Here is an 18,413-nt window from a genome sequence, read left to right on the forward strand (position 1 = left end):
GAGAGGCTTACAGCTTCTCGACCTCAAGAACGTTGCCTTGCGCGTCGGTGGCGACCCTCTTCTTGATAAGCGACGCGTTCCTCGGGTTCGGCGCGTTGAAGATGTCATCAATTTCCTCGAGCGTGCGGTTCTTGGTCTCCGGAATGAAGAGCCAGACGACGAAAGCCTGAACCGGGCACCAACAGGCGAAGACGATATACAGCTTCCAGCCAATCTTCTCCAGAGCAATAGGATAGGCGAATTGGTTGATCAACATGGCTGTGGTAAGCGCCAAGTTGGAAAAGGCCATACCCTTGGCGCGCATCTCGAATGAGAGCACCTCGACGGGGTAGAGGGCCTGGAGCGGAGTAATACCGAAGGCAAAGACGGCGTTGAAGAGAAAGACCAATGCTACGAAGGCATTACCGGCAGGGATGCTTCCGGTCTTGTTCTGGTAAGAAACAGCGCCGATGGCTCCGGCCCAAATGACTGTCACGGTCGAAAAAGTGCCGATCAGCATGGGTCGTCGACCCAGTTTGTCGACGCAGAGAGCTCCCACGACAGCCTAGACGCCAGCAATCAGTAATCGTACATGTAGCTTTTCTGTGAATAGACTTACGAATGCAAGCTGCATACAGCTCTTTCCTAAGTTGATGTTCATCTTCTTGATCTCGTCCGTGACGCCTGCAGATTCAAGAACACCAGAAATGAAGTAGTCGACAGCACTGTTTGATGCACTGTTAGAGACTTCGTTCCTTGTACTAGTCTAGCAGACTTACCCATTGCCTGCCCATTGACCAAAGATCGCGACTATGCAGTTGCAAGCGAGGCGGTAGCGCGCAGGACGAGTCTTGAAGAGAGAGCCATAGTCCCACCAGCGCTTGTCTCCTCCGTCCATGTTGAGATACTCCTCGTATTCGCGAATTTGCATGGAGACCCAGATGCTGTCCTCGTTGCCGCAACCATGGTACTTGGCAAGAGTCTTCTTAGCCTGGGTATGTTTACCGCGGGTGTACAGCCATCGAGGGCTCTCTGGAAGGAGGAGAGGCAGTATAACGAGTAAGGCTGGGAAGAGCATCTGAAGCCAGACGGGGATCCTCCAAGATTGGTTGCCGGCGAGATTGGCGGACCCACGTGTGACACCGGCGGCGAGAAGTGATCCGACGAACCAGAAGGTATTGTAAAGACCAGTGATGATACCACGGTGAGCTGGGTGCGCAGTCTCGATGACATGAAGCGGACCAGCGGTTGTCATGATTGGGACTGCGAAGCCGAGGAGGAAACGACCACCCATGACTAAGGAGGAACGCGAAATCAGCATAAATCTCATCGAGACGTCTTACGTGGGCGTTGCTTACATTGGCCGACAGGGTTGGACGCAGGAGCAGTTGACTGGATGATGACACCAGTGCAGCCAAGAACTCCGCCAATCATCATACCAATGCGACGACCCCAAGTGTCGCAGGCTGGGCCGATAAAGGGAAGGGCAACAACACCACCGATCTGGTACATGGAAGTAACGATACCAGCCCAGGCTCCGGTACTCTCGACGTTGTAGTACTCCTTGAAGGTGTTGTTGGTGAGGAGCGAGTTGAACATGGATCCGTCGAACCCGTTGCATGTCGAGCAAAAGAATCCCACAAATGCACAGACGTAAAGCAGCATAGCAGAGCTGGAGAAACGTTGAACAGGCTCCTTCAGCTTGGCTTCTGCTATGGCTTCGGAGCCAGAGATGATGGCGATGTCAGCCACAGCACCTTTGTGGTCCTGGTAGGTGTAAGTACAGTCAACGGCTCGTAGTTTGAACAAGATACTTACGCCATTCTCTGAGGTCGTCGTAGCATAAGACTCTTTGATGTCCGACATTGCTTTGGTGGAGACACTCCAGATGAGCTGTGTGGAATACGTCTGGGAAACGGGTGGACTATTAAACAAAATCGGATATGTTCAAGGGAAGGACCTCAAAGACCAGACTGCCGGGCTATGGCCCGCAATGTCCGGCTAATGCTGCATCCCAGCGGCGTGCTGTCGGACTCGCAGTTCTGGAAATATGTTCCCGAGCTAAATGGGCGCGGAAGGCTCTGGCCCGCATCCTAATCGGGAAGCGGCTCCAGCATCTCGAACAAGCCTCAACCTTCCCGTTCAAGCGCATACGCCACATACTTGGAAGAAGTGTAGTATCGAGAGGCATAACTATCGGAATCGTGGACCGTGGGCAATCGTGCTGGCTGCTGCACGACAGCTGCCACTAGGCCAAGACGATCCCAGTACGCCGACCAGGTCCCTGATAGCGAAACAGTAGAACGCGGGGAATCTCCTGGTACTTACAAACCCGGGACACATCCTTGTCATATGAAGGTATCCCATTTCGCCGGTCTCGACAGGGCTACTCCAACTCGCAACAGTATTGGGGACAGATCGCCTATCCCCGCGTATGCTTTTGGTCTAGAAAATAGAAGGGCAATCCTTCAAAATCAGCAGACAATGGCCAACACTAGCTGGAATGTAGATCGCCCGTGCCGACGGCGGCGCTGGGCGAGCTCAGCACAAAGCTATCAGCAGGATCATGCTGGATGAGGCATTGGAGACTGACGCAGGAGGTGACCCCAGGTGATAGAAAGGCTTGTCTTGATAGTAGCGGTTTTATCCGCGAATGAGCTCCGATGTCGAGGATTGGCGCGAGCGCAAGCGCATGGCACAGCACATGGCCTAGGGCGGTTGCTGACGCTTGATTCTGCATGACAGTCGGCTGGAAGCGCCTCGTTGCATGCCGGGGGTCTCAAGCAAAATTCGATTAGATGGGAGCTAGGTGTATGCACATTGGCGCGTTGTGGACGAGTGATGGGGTGAGGATGTCGTGGTGCAACGGAGGAGCCCCCATCACTCGGTTGCCCAGCCGTAAGCGACGGCGCTACTGTGGCGTTCCCGAGGTTACGACCAATGCGGACAGGCGCTACGGAGAGCCTGTCTCCGTGCCAGCTTCGGTCAGGTCAACAACACCTTAAACCAACGGTTTCACGAAAGCTCTACTACGGTAAGAGGCATACGCTCTGTGTGTGGAGAGGCTAATATTATGAACTCCGGGACTACTTTGGTTAGCATGCCAGCAAAAGAAGAAGAGTACGTTACGAAGGCTTGGCTATTCTAGCTTGAGTTGCAGTCTGCCTTGAGATGAATTGCAACTGCTGGGTTAGGGTGCGGCGTGTGACGTGCGGTGGGTGAGTATTGATCCTACCTAGGTACAAAAAGGGGAGGTCTAATCATCAGATTGTGGCCATCGGTAATGCGGGCCGTTTCTCTCCTCGTCGATTGCTAATACTAATCACAGCGCTTGACGTTTGTCTTTAGATCCTTACGAGATCTTTGGACTTTGCTCCGGACACATCTTGTTCAGGTCACCGGGCGGATTTCTGAGTCAAGCCCAAAAACACTGCGTCAAAATGGACATGTTTAGCGCGACGAAAAACGAGATGACGCATTAGATCCGGCATCATCGAGGACTGGAATCAAGCGTTATAGGACTACAACAAAGCGTTTAAGACCAACAATTGATGGTAACATATCTAGGGTGCATCGAACTACATCGACTATTCCAAGATTGTGTATCGACCTGTGAATAGGTCGGATCGTCTTTAGTGGTCTCGTCCTGTATTCAATCCTAACCCATCAGGTTTAGAGAGCTATCGTCGTTGTGGCGACATGGCGGCCCAGAAGGCTCGTCAAACTCAATCAGATACCTCTGGTTCTCTGCTTTGGATTGCAGCAATCAATTCCGCATTGCAGACGCCCATGTTAACAAGTTCAGGAGCTATCCCCGCTCTATGGGCGATATCAACCCAAAATCCGCGGGCTGGATCCTCATAGCGAGTGGTTTCGAAGAGCAAGTTCATGTTCTCGACACTTAAATCCATCTCGGCGTTCTTTTCCGCAAGAGTGCGCCACCGCGCCAATATCAGCCCGCACATATGGTCATCTTGAAGCTGTGCAGCCAAGCAGTACAGGTCCATTAGTGAGCCGTTTCCGCGATGGAAACCTGCCGGCGCTTTTGTCAAACATCCGGCGGAGCTGCATTGCACGTACCACTGAACGACCTCTAAAGATGAGCATTCAACCTGTACTGTCGTTTCGCTGTCGGCAGCCATTAATTGCTGAAGCACCACGGAGCTGCTACCAAGGTCTTCGAGGTCGCCGATGACAACTTTAGATGGTGAGTCATGTGCGTCATGTACCTCTAGTACAACCTTTTCGACGTGTGCCGACATCAGGTCGTCTATGTAGTTATGTACGTCTGCTCGATTTCGAATGGCATCTGGAGGCATCCATCCGGCGATGCGTTCATTGGAGATGGACCCTTCGCCCTTGTCCACACGCATCTGCGGTCTGTCAGCATGAGAGACCTCAGTAGGACCACGAACCTTTTGGTTGTTGGTGTAGGCTTGCACGTAAGGAGCGTGAGCGTGTAGGGTGGCAACCTTCGAGCGCCGAGCGGCTTGTGCTTTTGGTTTCTTTGCGTACACTATTTTGAGGGGATAACCTGGATGTTTGGCTAACCAAGCAGGTCGATGTTGTCGCGCGCGCTTTTCCATCGCCGCTGGACCGACAGACATATCATACTTTTTGTTGTACGCTTCGGCAACCCCCGGCCACGGCAGTGGGCCGTACGTTTCTGACGACTCGCCATAGGCATCTGGCTTGTTATTGTCGCGTTTTATGATGATGAACCCGACCTGCTCCTCTGCATGGCGTTGCTTCCCCTCTCTTTCCATGGTAAGCATGGCGCGCTGAGTGACACGGTGAGCATTTTTCAGTGTAACTAATGTTGTTTCGTCCGCTTGATCCTGTTCCGACTCTTGTTGACCCGGCTGATACTCATCTTCGCTGTCATCTGTCTCGCCTGTAACAAGTGAGTCGGACGAAGGATGAACTGTTCCAGGACCTGCAGTGGCCTTCAACGTCTCCAGAGCACGCAACAAAGCGCTTTCGGACGTTGCAACAGCATCGAGAACCATAGTTGAGTAAAGCTGAGGTGATCTCAAGATAGAAGAGATCTACAACGCTAAATGTACCTGCCTATTGTAGACATTCACTAGACGGTATGTACTCACACGTGTAAGTTTCGGGCGCGCATTGTCGACGTACCTAGCTACTACTCAGCGGGACGGGATGACTTCTTACAACCTCGATACTCATAGCGCGTCCCATCTAGATGATTCTAGTTGAGACATGCTCTTGCGATGTTCGCAAGGTGTTGAGCTTGCATCTTCCAAAATCATAACTTCACATGCTGTAGGTGCACAATGCCTGCCGTCATGGTTTCCGGAATCAGAGAAGGTCAAGACCGGTTTGATTGATCTTGAAAAGGGCAAAAAGTGATACTGATACTTGTTGTAGTCGTGCGCACGATGGTAAATAGAGTGGAATACATGAATTGACTACGAAATCGCCCAAAGTTCACTAGGTGACGTTAAACGTGCGTCTCTAGAGCCTTAGCCCATGGAAAACCGCTTCCCTATCCCCTTCTTCTTACTAGACCCACCAAATTTCGCCCTCATAGTCACCCAACTGCCTGGCTCTTTCTTTAGACGAGTCAAAAACATTGCTACGTCAGCTTTGATGGAATTGAAGCTTTGCATCATCTCGTTCGCGCTTTTCGAAATACCATTGAGATGTGTACGAGCTCGCTCTCCAGCAAGACCATGGTCCTCGCACATCGTCCGATGCACCTGCTCGTAGACATACAAGTCCTGGCTGGCTCCTTCCATGAGTGGATCTAGCTCAAGGGGCAAACTTGAAGTGCTGGAGTGGGCTGGATCGGAAAGCGACCGGAAAAGAATTTGGTAGATGTTCATTATCCTGAATGCGCGAGAGAAGAACCGATCTAAAGGTGCTGCCTCACTAACGATGGCGTTATACAGCGTCTCTGTTTTCTGTACCAGAGCAGCCTTATCGTTAAGGGAGGCGGAAGCAGATAAAACCTCAGACTCTAAGTCATGAATGAGCGTAGTGAACGTTTCGCTAAATTGCTCACTTTCATTCTCGACTTCAGACGTATGAGACAGAATCTTTGCAAATTTAGCTTCGTTGGCTGCTATGATCGCTGCGTCGTGTGCGCGAAGGTTGGTGAAAGTTTCAGCTGCCCGTTCGTTCTCGGCCTGTAGTTGCACAATGGTGCACTGAAGTTGTTCTAGCTCTTTTTGCAAACGGTCAGCTCTGGCGATAATTTCATCGGAGGCAGCTTGGTCCGTGACAGCGAGAGCAAGCTCGCGCTCGTAACGTTGTGCACGCCGTTGCGAATCTTCAGCAAGCTCACGGTAGTATTCGATCTGCCGGTGCGCCTGTTGGAGATCGACTTTGAGCGCCTTGAACTCTGCTGGTTGGTCGTCAATCTCTGCTTCCTTTTCCTTGATTTTCGCTCGCAATGTATTGTTATGAGTTTGCAGGTCTTGCTCACGATCTTGAATCTCCCTAATGTACTCTCGCGCTGCTTTGAGTTCGCTCAACTCCTTGAAGTGATCGCGTAAGACGTCCGGGATGGCGTCCTCTATCTGATAGCCTTTCGCTTTGACATTGGCTACAATATCGGACAACTGCTTCCTCATATCCCCGAGAGTAGCCATGAATGCGATGGCGATGTTGCGTTGCTTCTCGACGGTTGTTGGGATTTTAAATTCGAGCCCTTGGAATATACCGTCAGGAGTCTAGGAACGATATTGATTTCGAACATGGTGTTGACATGGTTTCCTGACAGCGTGCATGCTAGGTGTGCTGACGTCGATGGCTACGGTGAGACCGCATCGTGCTCCTACAATGAGATCATCTGAGCAGTCGAGAATTCGTGACCGAAAAGGGTACTCTAGGTGAGTACCGCAGGCAGGGTTGGTTAGAATATGCCTGCATATCTTGAAACTGTAATGCACAAGCGGCCGCAAGCTTTGCGCACTACGTGTATCGAGCAAGAAGGTATGACAACATCCCTCTCAACCGGACAGATAGTATATTCGGAATGAATCTAGTATGTCCACTTTCAACCCGCTGTGTCAGACGAGTGGCAGTTTCGTCGAACTTGTCGAGCTCGTTCCTACTTAGATCGCACCTTGCTTCATCAGTGGTAGAGACGAGGAGGCCATACTTTACTAGATCTTTCGGTGGGTAGGTCTGCCAGTACGATTGCCTGTTGCTGCTGCTGCTGCTGCTGCTGATGATGACGGGTTTGGAAGAACGCCGCCAGGTTCGCGACACGTTCCATGCAGAGACTGGTACTTCGGGTCCCGCAAACCGGGGAACGACGTCGAGCAGCTCCGATATTTGGAACACTTGATGTCCCCGTTGAGCACACTGCCAAGATTGTGTTGTTCCTGATGGTGTCGGTATGGTGGGCCGCGCTGGTCAATGATGCATAGGTACCGTCAAGAGCTTCTGCATTACGCGAAAAGGACGCGTCGGAATCGGAACGCGTCGCATGCGTCGGAACAGGTATGCGCAAGAACGAAAGGAATTTGGATCCAAGGCAGCCGTGTGGCAAGTTAAATCTTTAACATTGGTTTCCAGGCGGCCTCATTTTTAGTTGCGCTATGAGCGTGTAGCCATGGATTTCAGCGACATTGTTTTGCTGATGACAATGGTAACTTTGCGTGTGACGTCACATGCGACGCCCCTGAACGCCGGCTTTGCCTGCCTACCCCACTGCCATCAGGGCACCTTTCCAAGGCTCTATACCTCAATCCTTTTGAACCCGACTCGGATGGCAACTACTCGGCGCGACGCATCCCAGGACAAAAACGACAGCACTGTATTGTGAAGCAAAGGAGACGGCTTGTGGCGTCCGATTAAGGCTGCGCCCTCTGGACAAGCTGACCGGTCGCGCGGCATGCACCAATTAAATGGTTATGCGCAGTTGCGATACGCCGCAGCGCGCTGCGGTGCTGCGCACTCAAACGTATGAAATGATGACCAGGCACCACTCCAGAGTCTCCTCGCGCGTTTAGAGTCTTTTCGTCTTCTATGTCTGCATTCTGCGCGTTGAATCGTTACTCACATTACGAACTGCTTTCAACTTGCATCGGAAATGGAACGTCACCACTCCCCAAGCAATGAAGCGGACTCCATAGGCGCCAGCTATAAAAGTATGTATACGTTATCCAGTATGGGGCGCTCTTGTTAACACTCGAAATCAGGTACCCCGATTTTGCCACCAGCAGACGACCTGTCTTTTTGGCCGGGAAACCCCGTTTTGCCTAAGCAGCTTTCGATTGATCCGGTGCCAATGGATGACAACGAGTTCTCTTCAAATGTAGCGTGCAGTCCAAAAGCGAGGACAACGGCAAGAAGCCATCGAAATCCCCTTCTCGACTGGTCCTCACACACGTCTCCGCATCTTTCTGAAGACCCCAGACAATCTCGAAGTCGCTACCCCGGTCTCATGAGTAATAGCACACTGAGCAGTGGCAATTCCTTCACGGGGTCTACCAGGTCTCTCGAGTCACTAGAATGGAAAGGCAAAGCAATACTAGTTTGCGATTTTTGCGATGCATCAGGCGACCATGCTACGACATTTGAGGGAGCTAATTTGGTATCTGAATTCCTGGAACATCTAATGCAGAGCCACAATGCCGACGAGCCAGAAGTAGAGATCGAGGAGCCGATAATACATCCCGTCTACAAGGTTGCTGTCGGAGTCACCAGACGGTACATAGTTGGTCCCAAAGCACAATGTCCTCTCTGTGGGGTGTTTGCTACCGCAAGGTCCATGTACGAACACGTACCTAAATGCGTTAGCCTCCAAGCCATAAGGATGGCGGAAGTTGGCATCCGGCCACGACTATCGTTCATGGACATAGTTTGCGGTACATCGAGTGACGCGACGACCGATCGAAGAGCTCCAGTACCTCTGCCCGACGAAGGACATCCACCGATGCAAAGAGTAGAGGTCAGTTCTCAAGACTCGTCTGAACCCAGTCACGCAGGATGCGAAGATATCACAGAATTGACTGCGCCGTCGAGTCGCCTGTCATTGGTTTCATCTAGCGCAGCTACACCATCCGAGCAAGAGACTGACTCTGCAGAAGAAATGGCATCTCGAGAGAGCTCTCCGGCTGCTTTGGAGGCCCCGCATCGACTAACGCCCACGAAGCGGCTACTAGTGGATGCCATCATGCGGGATTTTCAGCAAGTCTTCAGGACCAGTCTACGAAGCCACACTAGCGGAGGCAATCCAGGCACTGGGGGTCGTGCATCAGGAAGCTCTACCGGCGCATTCACCTACTCAGGCCCTTCGTTTGTATCCCGAAAACGAAGTTTGAGTGGAGGTAGCTTTACTCCCCCAGAGGACGGCGATGACTCAAACAAACGGCGCAGACCTGACTCCATGTCAAAGGGCGAACAACCTGCTTCTCAACTACGATTTGCATGCCCTTACTATAAGCGCAACCCGGGTAGACACCAAACCTACACGTCCTGTAGAGATCCTGGCTTCATTACAGTCGCGAGATTAAAGTAAGTACCCCAACGCGTTGTCATAAAGTTTTCGTGCCTAACACTCTTAGGGAGCATTCGTACCGTCGCCACCTACTACCACCTCAATGTCATCGCTGCTGTACAACCTTCGCGGACGACGTTGCACTTCGAGAACATCAACGCGATCCGGGTGGTTGCGAATTACGAGAACTGATACCACTGGAGGGTTTTGACAAAGATCAAGAGAAAAAGATGAAAAGTAAGAAGGGCAGCCAGGTGCATCACGGCGAAGTAGAGAAATGGAAAGCTGTGTACCGCATCTTATTCCCAGACGATCACGATGCAGACATGCCCAGTCCTTGTAAGTCGCAGCTCTCTGCACCATACATGCACAAATGCTCACATACGAAGACATCGAATATCAACGTGATACAGCGAGCGTGACCGGGCCATCTAGCGACTCCCGTTTCCAGGAGTTCCCACGTCTCGAACTGCCACGTCTTGTTCGCCGGACGCTAGAGAGCATAGTAGAACATGAAGCGCAACCACTCGAGGATAGATTAAAGGAACGTCTAGTGGATATCGTTAGGCAATGTCAGTCGCAGCTCGAGACGATGTTTTGCACGGTGGCTGGTCCAGGCGACACCATCGCCGCAACCAGTTCGAGGTCAAATGCTCAGGCGTTTCGCGACGTGATTGAGCCTCCGGATAATACCCAACTACCTACCATGTCCAGCATTATCGAGCAGGTAGATCAGCATACATCATCAACAGCTGCACCACTTCCAACACAACTTCATGAGACGTCTTATGAAGGCGTAGCACTCGCCGAAGCAGCCGAGCCAGTATCCGACACTTCGGATTCTGGATACGAAACCATCAGTCTAGCTGCTTTACCAGCCACCAGCGTCCACAATGAGCTGCCTCATGAGTATTTCGATCCGAATCAATACGTCGATCTCAGTAACTATTCACAATTGTTTGAAGCGACAGCGGGCACCGCGATACAGGTTGCGCAGACACACGCAGAGGACGACCTTTCGATATGGTCTTTCGTCGACACAATCCCTGTGATGAACAACGAAAACGTGGAAGCATCGCACAGCGCGCCCAGCTTTGATCGTATTAGCCAGTATTAGCCGTGTCTATTCAACTGTCAGTCGCGCCGGATGTTTCATTCTTCTTCAAGCCAGCAGCAAGCCGCAGGACCCAACGAAAAAATTTGCCCACTGTTCCCGGAAACGTAGCTTCAAGACTCAGACTATTCTCATCATCGTCGATTCATTACGCCGCCATTCCCGACGCGTAGACCAGCCCCGATCGATTCATCGAACACATGCTAGTTTGTGTTGATATAGACTCCATGGGTCAAGCGGTAGAGGTACTAACTCGCGGCAAATTGCACAAGCAAGGCTCTGAGTTAGGGTAATGTCTGGGATGCGAGAGGTCGCGTTCGCCCAACGGAGCCCAGTTGTCGAATACCATGTAGGATTGAGCCCGTAGGCATGTACAAGATCTTGAAGGCGGCCGAGGCGATAGAAGAAGCTGGTACGAACACAAGCTTATAAGGAGATCTTATTCTGATTGACCGCTGAGGTGTAAACGCTGTTGTCTGACAGATTCGAGGACATGTTGCCCTAGGTGATCTCTGACTAACGGGGGTTCCGCTATCTGTATGCCTAGCATTCCATGGAAGCGCAGACTACAGCGTTTGCTATAAGAACAAAAGAAGAGAAGTGGTTGTAGAAGAGAAAAGGAACTGTGGCCAGAGCGAGGCAGTAGATATTGGTTCTGCTGCCAAGGCACTAGGCCTCCACGGACCATATCACGTGGCTCGTAGATGATGTAATCGTAGGTGAAGGTGAAGGTGAAGGTGAAGATGAAGACGATGATGGAAATGCACCTAGAAAGGTAGCTTGGATGTAACTTGAATGTTGTCAGTTGTCGCTAGGAGGTCATTTTGTGTAGAGGCCCTGCCTGTATGTTGTTTCCTATAGCGATCGCAGTGAGCCATATCCCAAGGGCAAGTCTCAAACTAGACGCGGTCTGTAGTCGACCAATCAGCAGGCTTCGAGGAAGGACAGCGCTCAGTCACCGCCGTTCGACTCTCCACGTGCTCGAAGAGCAAACGGAGGCCACCAAGCTCGCCCAAATTTCTACCTTCTATACAATCCTGCCAGGTCTTTTCTCCGCGACTCGACCTTACTCACAACACAACATGGACGAACTCGCGCGCGACTCCAAGCGCAAATACGTCGCTGATGAGTCGCCTGTATTCCATTTCACTGCCTCTGAGCCCGTCCCCAAGAAGCCAAGATACTCTCAGCAACTGTCCCGCCTCGCCGAGGCGCGATTTTGGCGTCTTCCGGTAGAGCTGAAGGACATGATTACCGCCAACGTAAGTTCACTGCGCTTCTTTCAAGCAATACGAGCTAACGTTATCCAGCTCACCAAATGTGACCTAATGGAGCGCTTCGTGTGCGCATCCGTTCTCAAGCAGCGTGATGGTATCCCCGCTGGTACACATGATATGGCGGACTACTTCCTCAGTGCTCTCTACCACGAGATGGAATTCTGCCTTGACCCCGAGAGTCTACCCCGGTTGAAATACCTCGTCGAAGGCTCTACCGTACACAACTTCAGCCTCATCAAAAGCGTACTCTTCGACACCTTCGCGACTACATCGAAGATTGGGCTTGAGCCAATACTCCACAAGTTTCCACGAACCGATGCTAATTTACGCATCGCATCGTTCACAATGGAGTCCACTATCGGCTTGGAGGCCCTGCCAGCTCTCAAGCAATTCTTCAGTTCCAGTTCTCCCTCGCTAGAAGTCATCGTTGTTCCAACATGGTACGACGGCGACATCACCAACATCTCGACGATGCACGATAACGCAGCAGCAACCGCAAACCTAACGAGCCCCTGGACTCTACTGAAGCCCAAGACCGCGAAACAGCTGGAGCACATCAACTACCACAACAAGATCGCTACCCCCGACGGTCTAGCACTCGATGACAAGTACCACGAGGCACATATACTCCAGCAAACAGGCCCGTTCAACATGCATGTCGCTCTGAAGAGGAAGCGGATTGCGCCTATCAACGCTCCAGGCCATCACTCGGAAAGGCTGGATGTGCTGAGTCACTGGAACGCCCCTGTCGGCCTCTGGCGCTCCTTAGTCGCGGAAACCAACGGATATAAAGTACGTGGCTTTAGTATCTTTGCTGAACCTCCTATTGCGCCTCGTCCCGCACTGCCGCTTGGACCCATTGTTGCCGGTATGGGTTGGTCGAGGACTATTGCCCTACAGGAGCTACGTTTAAGCTACATCGACTGCACCACATACGGCAAAGGATTGCTCTCTTCGGAGCCATATGATGTACCCGCGACGTTCTCATTCAGTTCCCTTAAGCTTCTTAAGATCAACGGATGTATGGGCAACGCCGAGTTCTTGCACGGTCTACGCAAGCAATCCGCCGCCGTGGAGACCTTCCTCTTCTCTGTTCACGACCAGCACATCACTACCGACGAGGAAGAAGCCATTGTACAGCTTGTTCGCTCTTCCAGCAACTTGCGTAGTCTGTCACTCGGGTATACAACTACACCAGTCGTCAAGGTCTCAAGTCCGTATGCAGGCCTACCTGGCATCCTCAACGACTATTTGGACGATCCCAACGATGACTTTGCCGACGACAAGTCTGCGCCAAACGCCCGTCAGGACGAAGTGGAGGCAGTGAGCAACGTACAACCTCCTCAAGGCCAGTCTTCCGTCTGGGTCACAGAGTATGGTCGGTTTCCGCTGGCTCGCCTTTTCGGTCCCGTCAACTATACCATTCGTAGCTTGGCGCTGACGCAAAGCCTCCGCTCTGAGATGAGCCACGACGATCTGTCATACATCGGAATAGTTTGCCCTTACCTCACGGACCTCGCCATCGCCTGCCCTCTCATCGAGATTGCCGTGATAGATAACAACCTCGACGCCCACATGAAGGCACAACTGAAGGGCCTCGCGAATGTTCTTCGAGCCTACCCCCACCTCAAGTACCTCCAACTCGTCGCCAGGGGTGATGGACGATATTTGTATTACGATGTCTCGCCGCTCGAGAGCATCACGCGCCAAGTCATCAAGCACCTCTCCGAATGTGGTCTGAGCATTGACTTCTTCACCGTTGCTTTGAGGAGTCTGGAACACAAGGATGACATGGGCGCGGAGACTTGCCACCTTCGCGTCCGGAGCAACCCCGAGTTGCATGAGACGATAAGTGACAAGGCGCTGAAGCGCGACATGGAGACGTTCGGCGATGTCATCTCGTGTTCTTTCGAACACTTTGTGCCCACCAAAACGGGTTTCGTATACGATTACTTCGAGAGATGAGGGTGGGGCGTGGGGTACCTCAACTGTTTTCATAGCCATACCTGTACGTAGATGCCATAGCGAAGAGGCATTCAATGATAAAACTCTTCTCATTCTCGATGTCTTTACGGTACCCTGTGCTATTCAGTGCCTTCGCGACTATCACTCTGTAGATACTATGAGCACTGAATACCTCCCGGCCTCCATATTAGCCAGCTATCTCCAAGGTGTAGCGCGTTTGTATCTCCCTGGGTATGCCGTGTATTTGGATGTTTTAGTATGTATGTATACACTATCGCTGCTGATTAAGCCATCCGAAAGCGCACCAGAACATTGCCGTCAATCAAGAATACCTGTTCATGCCTCCAACTACCGTCCCAAAGTACACTAGAGCGCCATCAACTCACTAAGATACGTCTAAGTGTCTGTGACCCAATCATCCGAATGCACAACAGAGCACTATGTCTAGTCAACATCCCCCTTCCATATCAAGTTTTTCACGTGACCGCGGGGTTATACAAGTATACCCCAGTCTCAGAACATGACCTTGTTGAGGTACCGTGATGTGCTTTGATACCTCAGCCAGATGCGCGTGCACTCGGGAAACACAGCGAATACCTCCAGCCTCATATATCACCGTAAAGAAAGACGTCTGCGAACCTCAAGTAGTTGCCAGGGTAAGGTGAGTAACCAACAGCAGCACAGCCAAGACATAGCATATTGACAAGGTAATTGACTTTCATCTCAACTCATATAGTATATAAAGTGGCAAAATGGTATCATACGCCATCCAATCCACTCCATGATGAGACAACCAAAACCCCACCTTGGGAAAAGCAAACTCCACACGCAGTAGTCTAGTATACATATGTGACAGCGCCGAGGGTATCAACCGGTGTTGTGATCTCCGGGCGCGCCATCTGCTCCAAAGCCATTGTTTCCGAAGGTGCCGTCGCCAAAGTAAAGCATATCATGGGGTAGGTACTCCAAGTCCCAAGGCATCATGTCGGCGCCTAGTAGTGACATGTCGACGTCCTGTGTGTCGATGACCATGTCGCCGAATGTGTTGTCTGAAGGTGTGTTGAAATTTCCGAATGTAGGTGAAAACTCGGTTTGAGGTGTAGGTTGTAGCTGATTGTGTTGGGCAGATGAGCGGGTATATGAAGTCGGATTTTGTAATGGCGTTCTTATGGCTGTTGGCGAGCCGCCTGAGAACGGAGAATGCAGATTCAGAAGCAGGTCAGCATCTGAAACCAATACTGGATCTGGTGTGGGCATGTGGTTGAAGGTTGGGTTTGAGGGCGGCGGAGGCATGGATGCCGAGCTGAATTGCGAGAAACCCGATGGTGATGCTATAGATTGGCGTGGCTCGAATTTGATGGGAGGATCGGATATCAATGATGCGATAGAAGGCTGAGTACTTGCTGGGAGTGTTTTGGAAGGTGGCGGCCTCGTACTCCGGTTTTCGCCATTCTCGGAAGTGTACATGACAGCGACGTTGGTTGATGGAGAGTTCATGGTACCAGTAAGTGACCATCCGATTGCTATGAACTGTTAGTGAGATTTCGAGAACATGGGCATTGATAACATACCTTGACTGGGGTGTACCATGGGCGAGCCAGGCATATTCGGCGTTCTCGCGCCCTTCCGAATGGCGGCTGCCATCTTTGCGACGTCCGCGTCAGAGTTTTGTGCAGTCAGATAAGTTCCCCAGCTCAGTTTCCTCCTCCAACCAGGGCTAGTGAAAGATGGCTCGGGTCGAGGGGCTTCTAATGCACTTTCCATCTCCTCGGCAGTGTACAGCAAGGGGTCGCCAACACCCTTTGCCTTTTGGTCTAGCACAGTCATGATGTACTTGACACCCGCCCAGTAGGTTTCCAAGGCCTTGAGGGCACGATAACAGCGTTGATAGTTTTGGTTAGCAGCGGAAGCGAGCAATGTGTGCTTAGCGGCGGTCTGCTTTTGTTCCAGATCTCTGGTAGAGCTGTTGTTTGGATTCAGACGGTCAAGAGATTGATGGTTGGCAGCTTTTTGCCAATTCTCCCCGTGCCGGCCAGGGCTTGCAGGGCGAGACTGAGGCTGCGACGAAGCTGAGTGCAGCGCGGTCTCTTTGAGGAAAGCACATGCGGCGATGTATATTGGTTGACTAAGAACAGTCAGTATGCGAGTTTTGCATCGGGAACCTAACCTTATCCTACCTGGTAAAAGGATTGCCGATGCCAGTCTTCAGATCAATGAGCTCGGTAAAGGCCAGGATGTCGGCAACAGTCTTTGCAGAAGACATGGAAAGCTCCCTGCTATTGGTGGACAGTGATTGCGGTGTTCCCTCAAACGTCCTGAGCAACGTTGGCTGATGCAGAAGAACGATCAAGGTATGGAACCAGCAATGGAGGAGGAGAAAGTTAGTGCCCTGGTGGAGCTTGACGTATTGCTGAAAGTTGACCGCATTGAAGTGCAGCTTGGGCGACAGGTTCTGATAGATGCCCGTCAGCCTATCTTCCCAAGCTCCGAGTTGCTTCTGTAGGTCAGCAGTAATATCAGCGGCACTTCGTATCCGGTTAAGGAGATCAGTAACACGGCCGTATAGATGGATGATGCGGATCAGCGCAGGAAAGGGCAATGGCCAACCGGAAGAGTCCACTTCATCCAGAGAGGGAAACGAGATCTCGATGTCGCGATCGCGAAGGGTCACCGGCCGTCCTGTTCCAGAAGATATAACGCGGTCGAGGAAGAAGATGGACCAGAAAGTGTCCAGCCTCTCTCGCTCGGCAGCTCTCTGCTCTTGCTCCTCTGCGCTAGCCCCCTGATTGTCTAAAACTGTGGATTGCTCCGAATGCCGTCCACCATCCGGGTCGCTCTTGACAGAATTTGGGGTTGGGCCTTTTCGTCCCTCATACTTCAGGCCTCCCACAGACTGCATGCCCAGATCCTGCGCCATTCGTATGGCAATCCCCAGATACATCCAGAGTCCACTGTCGCGACTCGCACCGAATTCATCATATGCAAGAAGCAGCGCCGCCTGTACCACTGCTACACTGGGACACGGAAAAGCGTCGGGAATAGCTGACTTGGCTCGCTGCGCAAACGCTTGGCCATGCTCAGAAGGCGGGATCGTGGAGGGTTCTGCATCGCCTTCCTTCTGCACGTCGCTCTTGCCTGTCAGCATAGGATGTGTCGAAAATCGGGCCGCTAACGCACAGACGGCATCTACGAGGATTGCGTCTACCTGCTTCTCCTCCAAGTCACGCATGAAGCGCTCTCGTTGTAGGAATGGGAAGGAGCAGCCGAGATGCACAAAGAACAGCTTGCAGAGGTGGGTAATGAGTGGACTTGGAGACATTGACGAGGCGTCGTATACGGGTATCTCGGCGGGTGTACGGGCTTCTGGCACTGGTGGTGAGCCTACTGATGGTTGCGCGGGTGAGGACTCGATTGCGTGTTCTGGACTTGTTAGCTACATGATACGGAGTTACAGCAGAGCAGTAAGAGCCGGATGCGCCGGCCTTTGTACAAGCACAACCTCATGGGCTGGTTGCTTGGCTTCTGAGACACAGGTGCTCTCCGGTAACAGCATCACGAGCTGCATATCCATGGTGCGCGGGATGAACGTACGATCTGATGTAGTCTGAGCACTACCATGCTGCTTTCCTCGCACTTTGACCACCATCTGTCGCAAACCGGGCAGAATGGCTGTAGGCCCAAAGTATCTGAAATATGGCATTCTGTTCCGCGTGCTCAGGCTTAAGCCTCCGCTGCTTCCGGTCGACTCAACCTTGGGCGAGGCATGGACGCTTGATTCGGAAGTTTGCGACGTCGTATGGGGAAGGTGCGGCCGTGTGAGCAGCGGGTCGATGGGAGGCTCTTGTTTTCGGGAAGGCGCGCTGTTCGAGACAGAGCTCTCTCTTCTTGCAGCCTTTTTGCCTTCTTTTTGGTGTTCGCTCGTGCCATTATCGTCTCCGTACCCGGCGCATTCGTGCTTGTTCTGGACACAGGTTCCACACACAGGTCGCTCACCTACTCCACCGTCAGCAAATGATAGACAGACTTGCCAAACTCCGTACCAGAACACCGCGTCTTCTTCTTCCTGCATGTCAGGCACGCGGAATTGATGCGCCGCCTCTTCGCATAGGGACCATCATGGTTCGTCACAAAACGGATAGGCTTGGGCTGGGGCGCGGCAGCATTCGCAGAGGCCGTCTGAGGGGCTCCTTGATTCATTAAAAGCAGAGTGTGGTCTCAGCGGCAAACGGGAATGACCGCATCAAAGGCCGTGTTGGATGCTGCAGGGAAGGTAGATTTGAGTGGGGTAGCAACAGCTGCCAGATGCGCGTCAACGGTCGATCACGAGCCAGACCAGACAGTGGAGAAGCTGCGAAGAGACGAGAAGCTGTGGAGAAGCCAGCGCATATTCAGCAAGGCTGGCACAGGGCGATCGGCAAACGCTACGACGTGACTCTGCTACCCGACGGGCGTGTGTTGACGACGAGTGGTGGTCTGGGTTGCGGAGCGGAGAACCCCAGATTAGTCGTCGACGCTACCCGGGCCATGCATCAATTCATGTCCGAGCGCGTCTGGCGTGCTGGGAAAAAGTCGCCGCGGCGGTCCCACCTGGGCTGGGAGCAGC

General features: G+C 52.2%; 5 protein-coding genes across 5 annotated transcripts; 1 reads left to right on the top strand and 4 right to left on the bottom strand.

Annotated features, from left to right (window-relative positions):
* Positions 1 to 7: 7 nt before the first annotated feature.
* J4E78_002024 (uncharacterized protein) lies at positions 8 to 1,845 on the bottom strand (the record flags this gene model as incomplete). Its single annotated transcript, XM_049362674.1, has 5 exons — positions 8 to 544; positions 599 to 704; positions 759 to 1,275; positions 1,338 to 1,746; positions 1,798 to 1,845. 5 exons carry the CDS (start codon positions 1,843 to 1,845, stop codon positions 8 to 10), a joined length of 1,617 nt encoding a protein of 538 aa, XP_049225266.1.
* Positions 1,846 to 3,704: 1,859 nt separating this feature from the next.
* On the bottom strand, positions 3,705 to 4,988 carry J4E78_002025 (uncharacterized protein; the record flags this gene model as incomplete). The annotated part of the gene is made up of 1 exon (XM_049362675.1): positions 3,705 to 4,988. One exon carries the CDS (start codon positions 4,986 to 4,988, stop codon positions 3,705 to 3,707), a length of 1,284 nt encoding a protein of 427 aa, XP_049225267.1.
* Positions 4,989 to 5,465: 477 nt separating this feature from the next.
* On the bottom strand, positions 5,466 to 6,734 carry J4E78_002026 (uncharacterized protein; the record flags this gene model as incomplete). Its single annotated transcript, XM_049362676.1, has 2 exons — positions 5,466 to 6,677; positions 6,726 to 6,734. The coding sequence occupies 2 exons, from the start codon at positions 6,732 to 6,734 to the stop codon at positions 5,466 to 5,468; spliced, it is 1,221 nt and encodes a 406-aa protein (XP_049225268.1).
* Positions 6,735 to 11,650: 4,916 nt separating this feature from the next.
* J4E78_002027 (uncharacterized protein) lies at positions 11,651 to 13,810 on the top strand (the record flags this gene model as incomplete). The annotated part of the gene is made up of 2 exons (XM_049362677.1): positions 11,651 to 11,830; positions 11,879 to 13,810. The coding sequence occupies 2 exons, from the start codon at positions 11,651 to 11,653 to the stop codon at positions 13,808 to 13,810; spliced, it is 2,112 nt and encodes a 703-aa protein (XP_049225269.1).
* Positions 13,811 to 14,677: 867 nt separating this feature from the next.
* On the bottom strand, positions 14,678 to 18,007 carry J4E78_002028 (uncharacterized protein; the record flags this gene model as incomplete). Its single annotated transcript, XM_049362678.1, has 5 exons — positions 14,678 to 15,333; positions 15,382 to 15,935; positions 15,988 to 17,230; positions 17,402 to 17,803; positions 17,851 to 18,007. 5 exons carry the CDS (start codon positions 18,005 to 18,007, stop codon positions 14,678 to 14,680), a joined length of 3,012 nt encoding a protein of 1,003 aa, XP_049225270.1.
* Between the last annotated feature and the right edge of the window lie 406 nt (positions 18,008 to 18,413).

This window comes from Alternaria triticimaculans, assembly GCF_023758025.1.
Source record: "Alternaria triticimaculans strain BMP 0046 chromosome Unknown scaffold_2, whole genome shotgun sequence".
Taxonomy (NCBI): Eukaryota; Fungi; Ascomycota; class Dothideomycetes; order Pleosporales; family Pleosporaceae; genus Alternaria; species Alternaria triticimaculans.